Raw genomic sequence first — 14,289 nt, forward strand, 5'->3', positions numbered from 1 at the left:
TTAGAACCTACTCGACAAGAAATATCAATGCCCCAAAACCAAATCAATCTCTATAGTGTCTATAGTTTTAGACCCAGAACCGAACTGATTGTTTTCAGGAAAATCGAGTCAGATCCGATGGACTGATAACAATAAACCTGCTGAAAATACTATTTATATCAAATAAATTGTCAGCAGGTTCATTGTAATAGTATTTTCAGCTAGACAATCGGGTCTGTAACAGTTATTGTCACCGGTCCATAAAGTCAGACCCAATTATCTCAAAAACCAACCAGTTCGATTTTGGGTCTAAAATTATAAGGGTTGATTCGATTTGGGGACCCATTACAATAAAACTGCTGAAAATACTATATATTTAGTATATTATACATTTAATATTAAAAAAACAGCTACATTGGATCCCTCCAAGGTAGCAACTATAAAATGAATTGTTGTTCAGTCCATTAATATAAGACTCAACTTTGTCCTGGAGCCAACTTTGTAATAGTTTTAGTTAATCCAATTGGATTGATTTTCGGTAAAATTAAAAATGCATCCTTATGGGTAGGGAGAGGGGGTTTTCAAGCTCTCACATCTTCAGTTTATAAGAGAGAGAGAGAGAGAGAGAGAGATGCAAGCTGATCGGATAAGATGAGCAGAATCCTTACCACAACCATTTGTTAGAGGCTGAGAAATATTTTAATGAAGATGCAAGATCGTGTCACCCAGAAACTCTGTGGGGCGCATTCAATGCGGACTCCAAGTTGAAACCACAGAAGTCTAGACGCTAAACGGGAATAGTATGTCATCTTGCTTCTTCAGGCAGCAGTCAGTAGCCACTCAGCAGCTAGCCTCTCGTGGACGGAATCTCGCAGCCCAGCTGCACTGACATATGTCTACTAGTTTTGACACCACGCCCACGCTCGGAGCTCTTTGTCCTGTCAGTTTTTGTCTCCCTCAAGCCTTGAGCTCAGCGCCCTTCAGACCCAGTCCATGCATCTATCTATCCATCTGCCATCAGATAACATTAGAAAACAGGAAAAGAAGAAAAAAAAGAAACAACATCACACAGAGACTCTCATCGGTAGCTCTTCTGGCATGAGTTGGCTTTGGCTTTCACCCTGTTCTCCCTAGATTCTCATCTGACACAGCTAGCTTGCTCTTGTGCTGCGTTTCTTGGCATTAGTTTATGCAGTCAGACGACGGCCATGACTGAATCATCTCAGCACTCAAGTTTTCCGTGGCATTGCCCGTGACTCAAGCTATTATAATTTTTATATATGAGAGAAGCTTCTTACAGTCATCCTCGACTGGGTTCCTGCCTACAGATCTCCGGATAAACGAGACTTGCAGCTCTTTTTCCGGTTAAACATGTGAAGTTTGTTGTTGTTCGCCGGCATATCTATGCTAGCTGCATGCCCACGCTCTGCATTTCAAATTAAAGAATGTAATGTGATATAAGAGGATCAGAGTCTACTATCAGGAATACAGAAAAAAGCCTGTGGATTGATCAAATCCTTTTATCTTGGGAAGTAAATGGAATATACCAAGTCTCTAGAAATAAGATGGAGACGAGCACTCAAGGTTACAGTCGATAGTTTCCGACATATCTGCAATATTCTATCCCATGCTACAGATTCGATGTTTGTTTTTTCCATTTTTTGGCTACGATGAAGCATGGACATGCCTGAATGCAAAGTTTAGAGTTTAGACAAGTAAGCCTCTTCCTATACCTCTGCCTTTCAGGTTCAAGTAGAATGATGAGCAATTTAGCATTGGGGGTGCAACCGGGCTGGTTCGAGAGGGGTTTCGTAAATTTTAGACCCTACCCGCTTTCCTATCCATACCCGTAGCTGGTTGGATATTGAGAATCCAACCACTTAATGCACGTGAAAATGCAAAACCCTCCCCGCGGGTTGGGTTTAAAACCCACATCTAATTTCTTATTATTTCTTTGTTATGTATAAATAATAGACAAATAAAGTAATACAACTAAACAACAAAAGTTTCAATTATTTGATTAAGACATGTTAAAAACACATAAACTATCAATTATTCTTCATGTAAAATTTAAAATATTATTACATTCAAGACCTAGTATATATAATTTATATGCTTTCCAACAATGTGTGGATCGGAGAGGGTTGGGTTTTGCCTAATATTGTAGCTTACCTGTACCTATACGGGTTGTAGAATTCCAAAACCCATCTTTGCCCCAAAATCCATTCTTCAAGCAAGAAAACTTGCCTCATTGGAGAGGGTAGGGACAAGTACCTATGGGACAAGATAGAAATTGTCATCCCTAATTAGAACACGAGACATCTTTAATATGATTAAATAAATATTCATTTTTGCATTGTAAATAGGACTTGAAATTATTAGACCTTGAGGGCTTACATTTTTCCAATAAATTGAGGGAAGCTGGTCCATTGGAAAGTTGTGGAATTTTTTTCACATTTGCTTTTTGGCAAGTATAGGTGTGAGTAAGTAAGGTGGCGTTTGATAACACTTTTTAGACATTTGAAGTCTAAAAATGTTGCTTTTCAGACACCACTTATGTTTGGGTTGAGACTAAAAATTCAAATCTGAAATGCACTTTTTAGATTTGAATTTATTAGAGACAAGGCAATGACTTAATGCGCTCAGACATTTTTTAGACCGCATTAAAAGACAAAAATGCCCATCCTCGATTTTCCTCACCCTCTCCCTCTCTCTCCCCTTGTCTTCCAACCACCGCCGCTCCAACTCTCAACAATAGTGTTTCTCTCTCTCTCTCTCTCTCTCTCTCATTGTCTTCCCGCCACTGTTGCAACTCTCAACAACAGTGTTTCCCTCTCCCTCTCTCTCTCTCTCCCCTTGTATTCTCACCATCGCCACTACAAAGAGTTAGAGTGGAGTTCGATTTCCCACACCCTCTTTCTCTCTCCATCTCTCTCTTTCCCCCCTTGCCTTTCTGCCACCGCCGCCACAACTCTTAGTAGTGGTATTTGAATGTTATTCTTAATAATTTATTATTATTTTAATTATTAATAACTTATTTTTAATTTATAAATTTCTATGTATTTTCGATATTACTTATTTTAGTAAATTATTTTTTCATAATTTTTATTTGTATTAATTATTAAATATTTGAACTTTTTAATTATTAAATAGTTTAGTAGGTTTACTTTAATAATTTGATAATTATTAAATATTTTTTAATTGCTTCATGAATTTTATTACTATTTTTTTTATTATTTTAACTTTTAATAATTTATTTTTATTTTATAAATTTATAAATAGTTTCAATTTATTCTTATTTTAATAATTTTATAATTTATCATAATTTGTTCAAAATTTTTAATATTATTTTGAATTTAATAAATTGTATTTTATGAAATAGTATAAATTGAACTCAAAATTACCAAATAATATGTTCAAGGGGTAAAATAGTAAAATTAAGGAATTTCAGATGTTGAAGGTTTGATCCAACATAAACAACCTTCTCTATTCAGAACCTCTAAAAGTCAAAAAGCATCTGTCTCTTTTCAAATTTTAGACACCATTAATATCTTTTTAACTTTTCAGATTTTCAGATTTATCAAATGCCATCTAAGATTTCCAAAATGTGAAGACTCTAAAATTAATGAGACAAAATTGTCTATTAAAAATAAGCTTTAAAAACAAATGGATAAATTGATGAAACTTTTTTTGACCATTACTGAAACGTCTTTGAAGTTTGGTAATTGTAATTACTTCCCTTGAACTTTCTAACATAATTGCAAGTAGACTCCATTTGTTAGAATCTTCTAAAAAGGGGCATGAAAATATCCAAAATATCTGTAGTTACTTTTGACCAAAATGTTTATTTTCCAAATTTTCTCTTCATAATAATGCTAGCCCAAGCTCTTCCCAATCCCTTTTTTTATAATTGTTTTGCTTATTTTTCAAATTTGCCATTCATATCAATCGCTCAAAGGTAAAATTGCAACTTTAAATTCTCTTTTTTTTTTGTTGTTTATAAAGGTTGTAGTATTTTTCTTCTGTAGAAACCAGCTTCAACTGAAATTGTATGGATATTTTGGACAATTTTGTGACTCTTGATTCTAACAAAGAGGGTCTACTTACAACTGTGTTAAAAAGTTCAGGAATGATAATTGTAATTACAAACTTCATGGGAGGTTTCAGCAACCGTAAGAAACTTCAGGGGAGGTCTCATGGATTTATCCAAAACAAAAAGTACAAAGAATATAATGTAACATCAACACCTGTAAATGCACTTGTCCAAAACACTTACCCAAATAATTATATTTTCCTCCATGGCCCTTGTATTACCCAGCATGGGCTCATGATGAAAATTAGAAAGCATGAAATAGTTGGGAGAAAATCTATGATGCAGAAAAGATATGATATAGAAAGAGTTTTGACCAATCAAAACCCATCCATAAATTTTGATAAGTAAGACGCTATTAAGGTTTGTTGTTTTCTCAGATATCATATCTTTTCCATATCATATTTGAACCCGTTAGTTAGAACATGAAACGAGAAGACATTTTTGTTTTTGAAAAATGTTTGTGTAGCCATATGGGCTACTATTTGGTATGTGGAACATCAAGATATCCTGTGTATAGTCTCTTCTATGGATCATATAAAATCCACAGGATAAGCTCTCCTCTTACACCACTGCAACAGTTAAAGAGAATCATATCTGACGTGGTTTTATTTTTCCACAATATCTAGTCTAACACCTTCCATTTAGACCTGTTCACGGGTTAGACTGGGTTTAGCCTTTTTATAAGGCTGCATTTGGCATTTGGCATTCCATATTTTAAGGATTTTTCTCTTTTTTTTCATATAAAATGCTCCTATGAATACTGAATTTTTAATTGTAAAAAAGAGATAAATCCTTCAAATAATAAATGTCAAAAGCAACCTAAAAAAATGACCACATCTGATCCCAAGCCTAACCCAACAATTTGGGCTTAGATCTTAATCTTGAGCACGGCCCCATATAAATCCCAAAGCCTGGCCCAAATATATATAAGCCCTTCAAATAAATAAGTCAGTGCCTTCTGGTGCATGGACTAGGATCACAAAACTTGAACAATATTTGACATAAGAGAAACCCACATGATAATTTATATTCCCAACATTTTCAATTGAAAATGGGATCACCGACATGCAGCAGAGCTTCTTGCGACGTCAGATGGAAATCTAGATTAGATGACCTACGCCCACCTTGAACTGATGTACCAATCTCCTCGAGCAGCGCGCTACAGAGAGACTTGCCACAGAACAATATGGAGTTCGAACATGACACTTTGCGCAGAACTGCAAATTTCAAGCTTCTATTCTAGCTTATGTTCCAACTAACACTTTGCGCAGAACTACAAAGATAAACCCCTCTGAGTCGATTAGGGGTACAACTTGGGCGGGCTTAAATAGAACATGGTAGAAAGCAACCCGAGCTTTTGCATGGGTTGGGCCTGTATTTTGGGCTGTAGACTGGGCTGGGTTGAGGCATTGGGCACATTTGTAAATGAAATTTGTATGTATTTTCAAGCTTCTATTCAAGCTTATGATCCAACTAATTCTGGTTGATACAAAGATAAACCACTCTGAGTCGATTGGAAGTGCAACTTGGGTGGGCCTAAACCGAACCTGGTAAAAAGCAACCCGAGTTTTTGCATGGGTTGGGCCTGTATTTTGGGCTGGGTTGAGGCCTCGGGCACTTCAACCAGATCAAACCGGCCCAAATTGCACCCCTGGAATCAATGTCACGAGTGTGGACATAGCAGGAGACATCCGTACTGCTGTTGATGTGTTGGGTCTGATTTGGGTCAGGGTAAGTCCCAACCCTTAAGTGTATACAAAGCCAGGACCAATTTTGAAGCAGACCCTATAGGATTCGTATCGGGACTAGAAGGTCAGACCCAATTTTTCTGTGGATAAAGACCCGATCATATTGTGCTACATCTTTTAACCTGTAATTTGATGATAAAAATATTTATTAAATTGACACATTTGGACATCATAATATCACTAGTATATCACGAAAAAAACAGGTATTAGAGTCGGGCTATCTTTGTAATATGTTAAGTTATAATCATAACACATAATGTAGAACCAGACCCAAAATAATTGGGTCGATTTGGTTTGGGTCTGTCGAGTCTGCCCAACCCATTTCCAAGAGATTATCTACTTTAATGGTGGAAAAAAAAATGCAGAATTCCAATGTGAAAGAAAAACTACTTTGTTCTCCCACAGGATTTTAACAGGACAACCACTTCCTACCATCCTTTTACTGTTGACAGAATAAACCAACTGTTCAACATTCAATGCCACAATCTAGTACAGAAACCGTTTCTGTAGATAGGTTTCTGATCATTGCAGATTTCCCCCATGAATGTATCGATAAGCTGACCAGCCAGGCTTGGGGGATCATCAATGAGAGTGTCCACAAAAGCACTGACCACTCTCTTCTCTTGCATTGTTGCTTTCAGGCTGAACCATGTTAGGAACTTCACCCTGAAATCCTTCTCAATGTGCCCTTCACGTTCTAACCATCTGATCACTCGCACACAATATTCATAGTTCCTTTCAGTCCACTGCTTCTTAGAAACAGAACCCAGAACTTCATGGATGCCATCAGATTTGCTTGGTGTGGGAGGAACAGATGGAGCACCAACATAACATGCAACCTCCACTGGAGGAGGGGGCAGAAGGTACTCATCAAGCTTACTGATGTCCTCCAATGATCGAAGCTTTGAGTGGTGGTCATTTGAATTGGTTGAATCCCTCTGTGAATTTGCTTGAACCATCAGAGCTTGATTTTCCTTCCCCTGCTCTTCATCCACAGCTGAAACAGAACTTCTGCTTGGTGCTTCTGTGATCCATTTAGCTTCCCATGCACCCAATTCCTTTGTGCTGCTGAACAGAGAAACCTTACAGAAGTACTCTGTTGAAGGATCAAGATCTGAAATGACGAATCTCTTCTCTGGCCTGAGGACAATGCAAGTAGGCTTCTCTGGATAGTCGATCACATTGGACCTACGATGCCAAAGTCTGCAACCTAGGAAGTCCTCCAACAGCTTATCTTCATATTCCAAAACAATGACAATGGTGGTTGCTGATGGTTCTTCAAATCGGATCTGACAAGCTGATGAGCACCCCAGACTTAGCATCAATGCAGAAACAGAGAAACTAACATTGAAAATATTAAGCAAAGATTAAAAAAGAACAGCTTACTTAGTTGTCCTTTAAGAGCAGTATAATCAGGACTCGGGCCTGAAAACATGGAGTCAATGGCTTCTACTGCTGAAGCACATAACTTTTGAACTTCAGCACCACAAGAAAGTCTGTTAACAATGCCTCGTCCTAACTTCACAGATACTCGATCTAGAGGTCCAACCTCTTTCTTGAGTTTTTTCACTGCAGCATCAACTATCCTCTGAAGTTCTTTATATTGCTCTGTTCCTTTAAGAATCTTATGGCTTAGTGATATCCGGTAACAAAGTACATCCACTCTCCTGGCATCCTTGGCAATTACTAACTGTTTTCTCCAGGTTCTGAAGTATACAGAAACATGGGTTTTAGCTTTTTAGGACAAGACTTAACTTAAGGTTAACCATTCTACTTATATTTTTGTTTTATCTTCATATTGATTTTCTTTAAACAAAAAATAATGTACTAGGATATTCCCTCCCAGAAGTGTTTATATGCTTGTTCATGCATGTATGTATTTGTGTATATCATTCAGGGATGAGAAAATGGTTTATTCAGTTAAAAACCAAACCGAATAAACTGGAATTTTAAATGAAAAACCGAACCGGAACTGAAATAATGAAAAATCAAAATTTTCAGTTCAGTTTTCAGTTATTTTGGTTAAAACCGAATTTCATCACTATATATATCTTTTAATATATATATATATATATATATATATATATATATATAGATAGATAGATAGATAGATAGATAGATAGATAATAAAGTTTGGTTAATTCGTTTTTTTTGGGTTGACCGGATTTCTAAACTAGAGAATTGAAATTGAAACCGGAACCAAAATTTTCAGTTCAGTTTTTTGGATTTAACCAAACAATGCTCACCCCTAATCATTCATTCTAGTACTTGTATTAGAACTCACCTATAAAAAAAAATTGTATTAGAACAAAAAATATTTGGTATGGAAGAGAAGAGCTTATTACCCCATTAGTTCATTAACTTTTCCACAGAATGCACAATAGAAACTTCCATCCAACTTTGTATGGCATCCAATCTTCAAGATACCAGCCCTTTCATGCCTAAGAGCACATTCTAAGTGGCATGACACCCCACATGAATCATCCTGATTAGGAGGATCAGAACTGCAGGTTAACCAGAGACTAGGATCCTTATTTTCATCATAATTATGACAGATGCAACATGAACATCTCTTGCAAAATGTATCCTGTTGGCTCAAATTAGCTCTACAGGCAAGATTTTGACATGGTACAGTGTTAAATTGCTCCTCTTTAATGTTCACTTGTAAAAGATGCTCTGTGTTAGTGGATAACCGGAGTGGGTGCTCTTTCTTCCTTTGCCTTTTACCACCAGTTTGACTCTTGGATGGTGAAAGTGATAATGAATCATTAGTAATGTTTTTCCCTGCTCTCTTTCCCACTAACGTGAGGAGATGCTCTATCATTTTAAATTTTGTAAAGCCAGTGTATTTCCTTTCTTTACCCATTTCGGCACAGATGATTTCGAGAAGCTCTCTGCGACTCCAAGATCGAAGGATCTCCGGGGCATCATTTGACCATTGGGAAATTTCATGAACTAATTCCCTTTTCTCTTCCAAGCTCAACTGACTACATTTTACAGGATCAAGTACGAAACCTGGAAGATGAAAACATAGAAGAATGATTAGCTTCAATACTAGATAGAAGGAAGAACTTGACAACTTGTATGTCTGACATGCCATGGCAGGTGGAGAAACAGAACTGAGCTGAGTTTGTCAACTGTTTATATTGTTTCAAGACCCCATGTTATTTTGAGAGGGAAACTTGTATTACTAATGTTAGTAATAACTCTTTCATAGCATTTTAAATGCCTATAGTAAAGCTGTCATCCCAAATATCTACTTTCTTATGCGCATATAAGACACACTATTACTGTTCGTGATGGAATAAGATTTCATCAGAAACATGATTTCATGAACCATAAGATCAAAGTTCATAGTTTTAGTCATGGAAGAACATCTGTTAATTCTAGTGAAGCAAATTGGGAACAGCTTCTAGATCTTGAATAGTAGGATTGATACAAGGTTACCCTATTTTCTTTGCAGAGATGGACCCTTTTTCTTTTAAGAGGTAAAAGAAAAACAATGCATTGATACCCTCAAATCAATATCTCACCATGAAATCTCAAACCATCCTGTCATCCACTTGAAAAGCAGCAGGGTTCAAGAACAAGTCTTAAGATCATTGCACAGTACTAATGGATGGTGTTAAAAGCTGAGATTCTAACTTTATCGCACCAAGAAATTTTAGCTTTTCTCTGAAATATAGTGAATATTTTGATAATTCAAGTTTTTTTGTTGGAACTATGAACTATAGAGTAGATCCTACCATATTTGCTAAAATAACTAACACTAACCAACTGTGAACTGCATTACAAAGATTTTAAATTAATATTTAGATTCATTGCTGGAGTAGTTTATTGCCAATGTAACGTAACAATCAACCCATGACAGTGATCACCATCAAGCTTCCACTAGTTAAATTATTAAAAAAAAATCCAAATGCATCAACTACTAATAGTGAGAACAAGACTCGACTAGGTATGACTATTTGCAATATGCTTTAATTGTTACAGTAAAAGAAGGACAAAAAAGAAGAAAAAGTCCTGCTGTGGGGTCTTCTTCTAAAAGGAAAAGGAGAGAATTAAATGGAAAAGAAAAGAGAGAGATCGGTGGCATTTGCTGTAAGACTGTAAACGAAAATATATACATATATATATGCAACAGTTTGATCCTCCGCCATTCAATTCAAAAGAAAATCATGAATTCTCAGAGATAAAGTTAAAAGAGAACAGGGGAAAAAGAAGTGCAAACGAAAATATAGAGATGCAACAGAGTGTAAACCACCAGCACCAAGAGAAATTATCGAATAAAGCTAAAGAAGAAGGGCGTCAAAAGGGATCAACGTGGGGCGTAGAACAGAAAATCTGCATGCAACTAAAGAGAGCTACCCATTATACATTCTCAAAACTACAGTCTAAAACCGGAGCAGAAATTCTAAAACGGAGGGGAAAAAACAGTTACTTTGGAAAAGGAACCGACTGACCAGAAGGAATTAAGCTCAGTCCAACGCTACCCGACATACAATCTCAGGAAAGCATCAAGACTGGAAATAGCAGAAAGGATAGAAGATGGAAAACGAGCAGCATTGCCTGTAAAACAGAAAACCCAGATGGAAAACTGACCTGAAAACAATGATTCTGCGCCTGGAGACCTCTCCCCTGGTTTTCTCATGGTAAACCAACAGAAGAATCTGGGAGAAGAACAGAGAAAAATAAAATAAACCCTCTTTTCTTCTCAAGCTGAAGCTGGAGAAGAAAAGGGCGTGTTCATGGTTTTTAGAGAGGCCTTATTCCCAGAAAAGGAAACACGGAAGGGGAGAAACAGTAGAAACAACGATTGAACAACTCATTAAAGAAGGAAACAAGAGAACAGGACCCAGAAGAAAGCCAGAAGAGAATGAAAAAGAAGAAAAAGTCCAGACCTGTGAGCAGTAAAAGTGATGCTAAAAAAAGCAAATAAAATAATAACTTTTGTGATAAAAATTAAAAAGAAAGTTAAACAATCTGTTCATTTTGGACCTGATCGAACGGCCAACCGAGCTTATGAAATTATTTATCTTACTTTTTTGTTTTTAATTTGTTCTGGATATATTTTTAAATTGGAGACATTGGGACGAGTCGTGCAGAGAGGGAACGAGTTTTCACCAGACAAAAGCAGAGGAAACCCGGAAGAGCCCCACGTGCAAGACACTCGCGCCCTACCTCTGCGATAAGTTCTTACCAGTTACCACCATGACCGAAAACAAGCCCGTTAAGTCAACTTCAGCGTCCATTATTACTGGACGAGCTGCACTGCAATCGTCTACATTTCTACTCATAGTACTGGGTAAGTAATTTGGTCCGTACACGTGGACCCCACGCATCAGACAGACATGGAGTGACATGATTGGCCCTGTGTCCCGGCTCCCGTTCCTGTGGATAATCATGCGTTGCTGGGTTACAGAGAAATCTTTTGTAAGGCTGGTGTTTCGGAGAAGATGTTGCAACTGATGGGTTGAAGTAAAACAAGTTCCGATTCATCACGGGCTTTCTTTCAAACAGTTATATATAGAAATTGAAGATGATGATTCTGTGAGATTGTTCTGGGTTTTGCAGTGGTTATCGATCGAGAGAAAGACGAAGTGTAGGAGCTGTGAATTGCTTCACTTCTCTGTTTCTTCTTCCTCCTTTTCTCGTATGTACAAAGTACAATATAATACTCCATCTGGTTTTCTGTTTTGAAGAATGATTAGTTCTCCTTGAAGGAAACTGGGTTTTTAAAGAAAGAAGAAAATGATTTCTGGGACAGAGAAAGTGAAGGGTGGTGGAGGCCTGAGGGAGGAGAGGAGGCGATTAATTAGAAACTAGATAGATTATGTCATTCTCCGCTAAGTGGTTTGATTCTCAGGTCTCAGCTCCTTCTGCTATCTGATCTCTAATTGAGTTTGAGACCGATAAGGTAAAAGGCATGGAAACTCAAATAGAAGGTCTGGTACATGAAAAATGGAGAGACAGAAGTGAATCGAGCTCGTGGGGAATCAGAATATCAGATACATTTGGAAAGAAACCTACAACCATGGTGCTGCCATTCTCAAATTCGACGTCTGTTGCTGCAGAAACTGAATACAAGTCGACGACTTGACGTATCTTACGCCTTGAGAAGCAGACAAGCCGTGGTATGCAATGCAAGTGTAATGTGCAGGTAGGTTGAGGAGAATTTCTCAGCCTAATGGTGTGCCTACTGTTCTCCATGAGTAAGGCTATGTATCCCAAGTCCGATCCTATTTTATTTCTTTATTTTAATTGTTATATATTCTTTTAATAATTTATTATTATTTTTTAAATTAAATACGATCAAATCAAATTCGGACATCCGACATTTGACATCCCAAGTGCAATGCATTTGGAGAAAAACTCTTTGTAGTTTTTTTTTGACGTACCCATCTCTCAAAGATGTAGATGTGGTGTTTGTATATCACCAATTCTTCTTATCAACAAAATACATTCCAATACCCAACCAACAAGATTTGATAGGACACATCTCATACAGGGTAGGTCCCAGTTTCATGGTGAGATATGTGGCATCAGATCATGTTGATAGAGTGTCGGAATCTATTTTATTGGCAGGAGATCCCAATTCATATTGATTCTAGATCTCTTATCCACTTGATTTAATACGGTACATCTCACCATGAGGCTGGACCCATCATAAAAATGAAACCCGCTATATCTGAAATATGTGGTGTGAGATCATGATAGTAGAGGATTCGAATGTGTTCTTTTTGACTAAATAACCACCATCAGCTAATCGGGTATGTGATTTTGCTGCTTCATCTGTTTCACAGTCAATCATCCCTCACGAGCCAAATTTGATGGGCCCAGTCATTTTCCAAAGAAAATGGATTCCATTTTGTCTTCTCGTTGGGCTCGGCTTCAACCACATGCGCATAAGCGCAGCAATATCAACAACAACAAGAATAATGAGCTTTATTAATTGGGCTAATTGTGGACTACGTAGCCTTGGGGATCCAAACCATTGGGCAACAGTAGGGGTGAGAAAGAAAAACCGGAAAACGGAACTGATCGAGAAAATCGATCGAAATTGAACTGAAAAATCAGGTAATCAAATTGATCGATTCGGTAACTAATATATAAAATTGGCGATTAATCGAATTGACAATATACATATATTCTATAAATTATATATATATATATTTATGTATACTATATATATTTTGTATATATTATAAATTAATAAATATGTATTATATAAATATATATTTATAATATATGATATATTATTTATTAATTAGAATATAATATTTTATATATTTATAATTTTTTATTATATATTTATATATATTTTTATAATATATATTATAAAAATTGAAAAACCAATGAACTAAACCGACGATTAACCGAACTGGTCAACCGGTTAACCGACTAGTTTCGATTCAGTTTCAGTTATTGATTTTCCAAAAACTAATAATACCAATTCGGTCCTAAAAAACCCGATGGGCACCCCTAGGCAATAAAGGAGCCATTGGATGGGTTACATTTTCAATCTCATGGTATCAATGGCCCAAAACCAACTCGAATCTGCTACCACGATCTATTCTCACATCTCTGCCCACAAAACATTACAGCTACGCATTTCCTTGTCATTCACGAGGAGATGTTGCCAATACACTGTGGTGATGCTATGTGAGTAGGTATGTAAGAACAAGTGACCAGAATCATATACCAATATACCCGACCCTGGAATAGTTGTTTTTGGAACTAATATTAAATTATTAACACCATTCAAATTTCAACCTTTCTATCAATTATATAAGAGAGTAGGGCTGTTCACGGGTCGGGTTGGGTCGGTTTACTAAAATTTTTTCAACCGACTCGACCTAGTCGGGTTATTTGAAATTGAAACCGAAACCAATCCTGTGTTAAGCAAAACTGACCTAATCGGTTTGAGTCAGGTTGGGTTGGTTTTGACTCTAAGTACAACCATGCTTGAGAGTCAAAATGTATTAGAGGTTGTGCTTGAGTTGAGGGGCTAAGGGGGGCAGACCAAGTTAGAATAGAAGTTATCAAGAAAATAGAAAGTCAAACTGTATTAGAGAAAGAAGACCAAAATTTGTATATTTCAAGAAACCTTCTAATCTAAGTAAAAAATGATACCTAATTATAATTGTAATTGGTTGCCTATTTGGTGTAAAAGAGAAACTAGGATCCTTTGATTCTTTTCTTTAAACTTTTCCAAAAAAATTTCCTTGTCTAATTGTTTTACAATACTTGCCATTAATGTCATTCCTAACTAGAAGACTAGAAATTAAGTTAGGTTGTAACTAGGATAGAAACAACTTAGTTAAGTAGGAACTAAGTAGGTTGTAACTACTAACTAGGAACTAACTATTAACTATTAAGTCGGTTTGGCTCAATTCGGGTCAGTTTTGGTTTTCATGTGTGAAAACTGAAACCGACCGGTGCTAAAGAAAATCCAGCCGATTCGGGTTG

The 14,289-nt window shown here is 36.7% G+C and overlaps 1 protein-coding gene across 1 annotated transcript; it reads right to left on the reverse strand.

Moving 5' to 3' along the window:
• Nucleotides 1–6,038: 6,038 nt before the first annotated feature.
• On the reverse strand, nucleotides 6,039–10,732 carry LOC148876584 (VIN3-like protein 2). Its single transcript, XM_088969905.1, has 4 exons — nucleotides 10,423–10,732; nucleotides 8,166–8,835; nucleotides 7,207–7,526; nucleotides 6,039–7,117 (listed from the first exon to the last, which is right to left on the reverse strand). The coding sequence occupies exons 1-4, from the start codon at nucleotides 10,469–10,471 to the stop codon at nucleotides 6,294–6,296; spliced, it is 1,863 nt and encodes a 620-aa protein (XP_088826031.1). The 5' UTR covers nucleotides 10,472–10,732; the 3' UTR covers nucleotides 6,039–6,293.
• Nucleotides 10,733–14,289: the final 3,557 nt, after the last annotated feature.

This window comes from Nelumbo lutea, chromosome 1, assembly GCF_056320005.1.
Source record: "Nelumbo lutea isolate HS-2025 chromosome 1, American lotus-T2T, whole genome shotgun sequence".
In the NCBI taxonomy this organism is placed as follows: Eukaryota; Viridiplantae; Streptophyta; class Magnoliopsida; order Proteales; family Nelumbonaceae; genus Nelumbo; species Nelumbo lutea.

Bases quoted from the DNA above. Each gene is read 5' to 3' on its own strand.
- LOC148876584 (XM_088969905.1), bottom strand. From the start codon at position 10,471: ATGAGAAAACCAGGGGAGAGGTCTCCAGGCGCAGAATCATTGTTTTCA. The intron at 8,836-10,422 runs GTCAGTTTTCCA...TTCATCTTCCAG, and splicing joins CGCAGAATCATTGTTTTCAG to GTTTCGTACTTGATCCTGTA. The intron at 7,118-7,206 runs GTAAGCTGTTCT...GGTGCTCATCAG, and splicing joins TGCTCTTAAAGGACAACTAA to CTTGTCAGATCCGATTTGAA.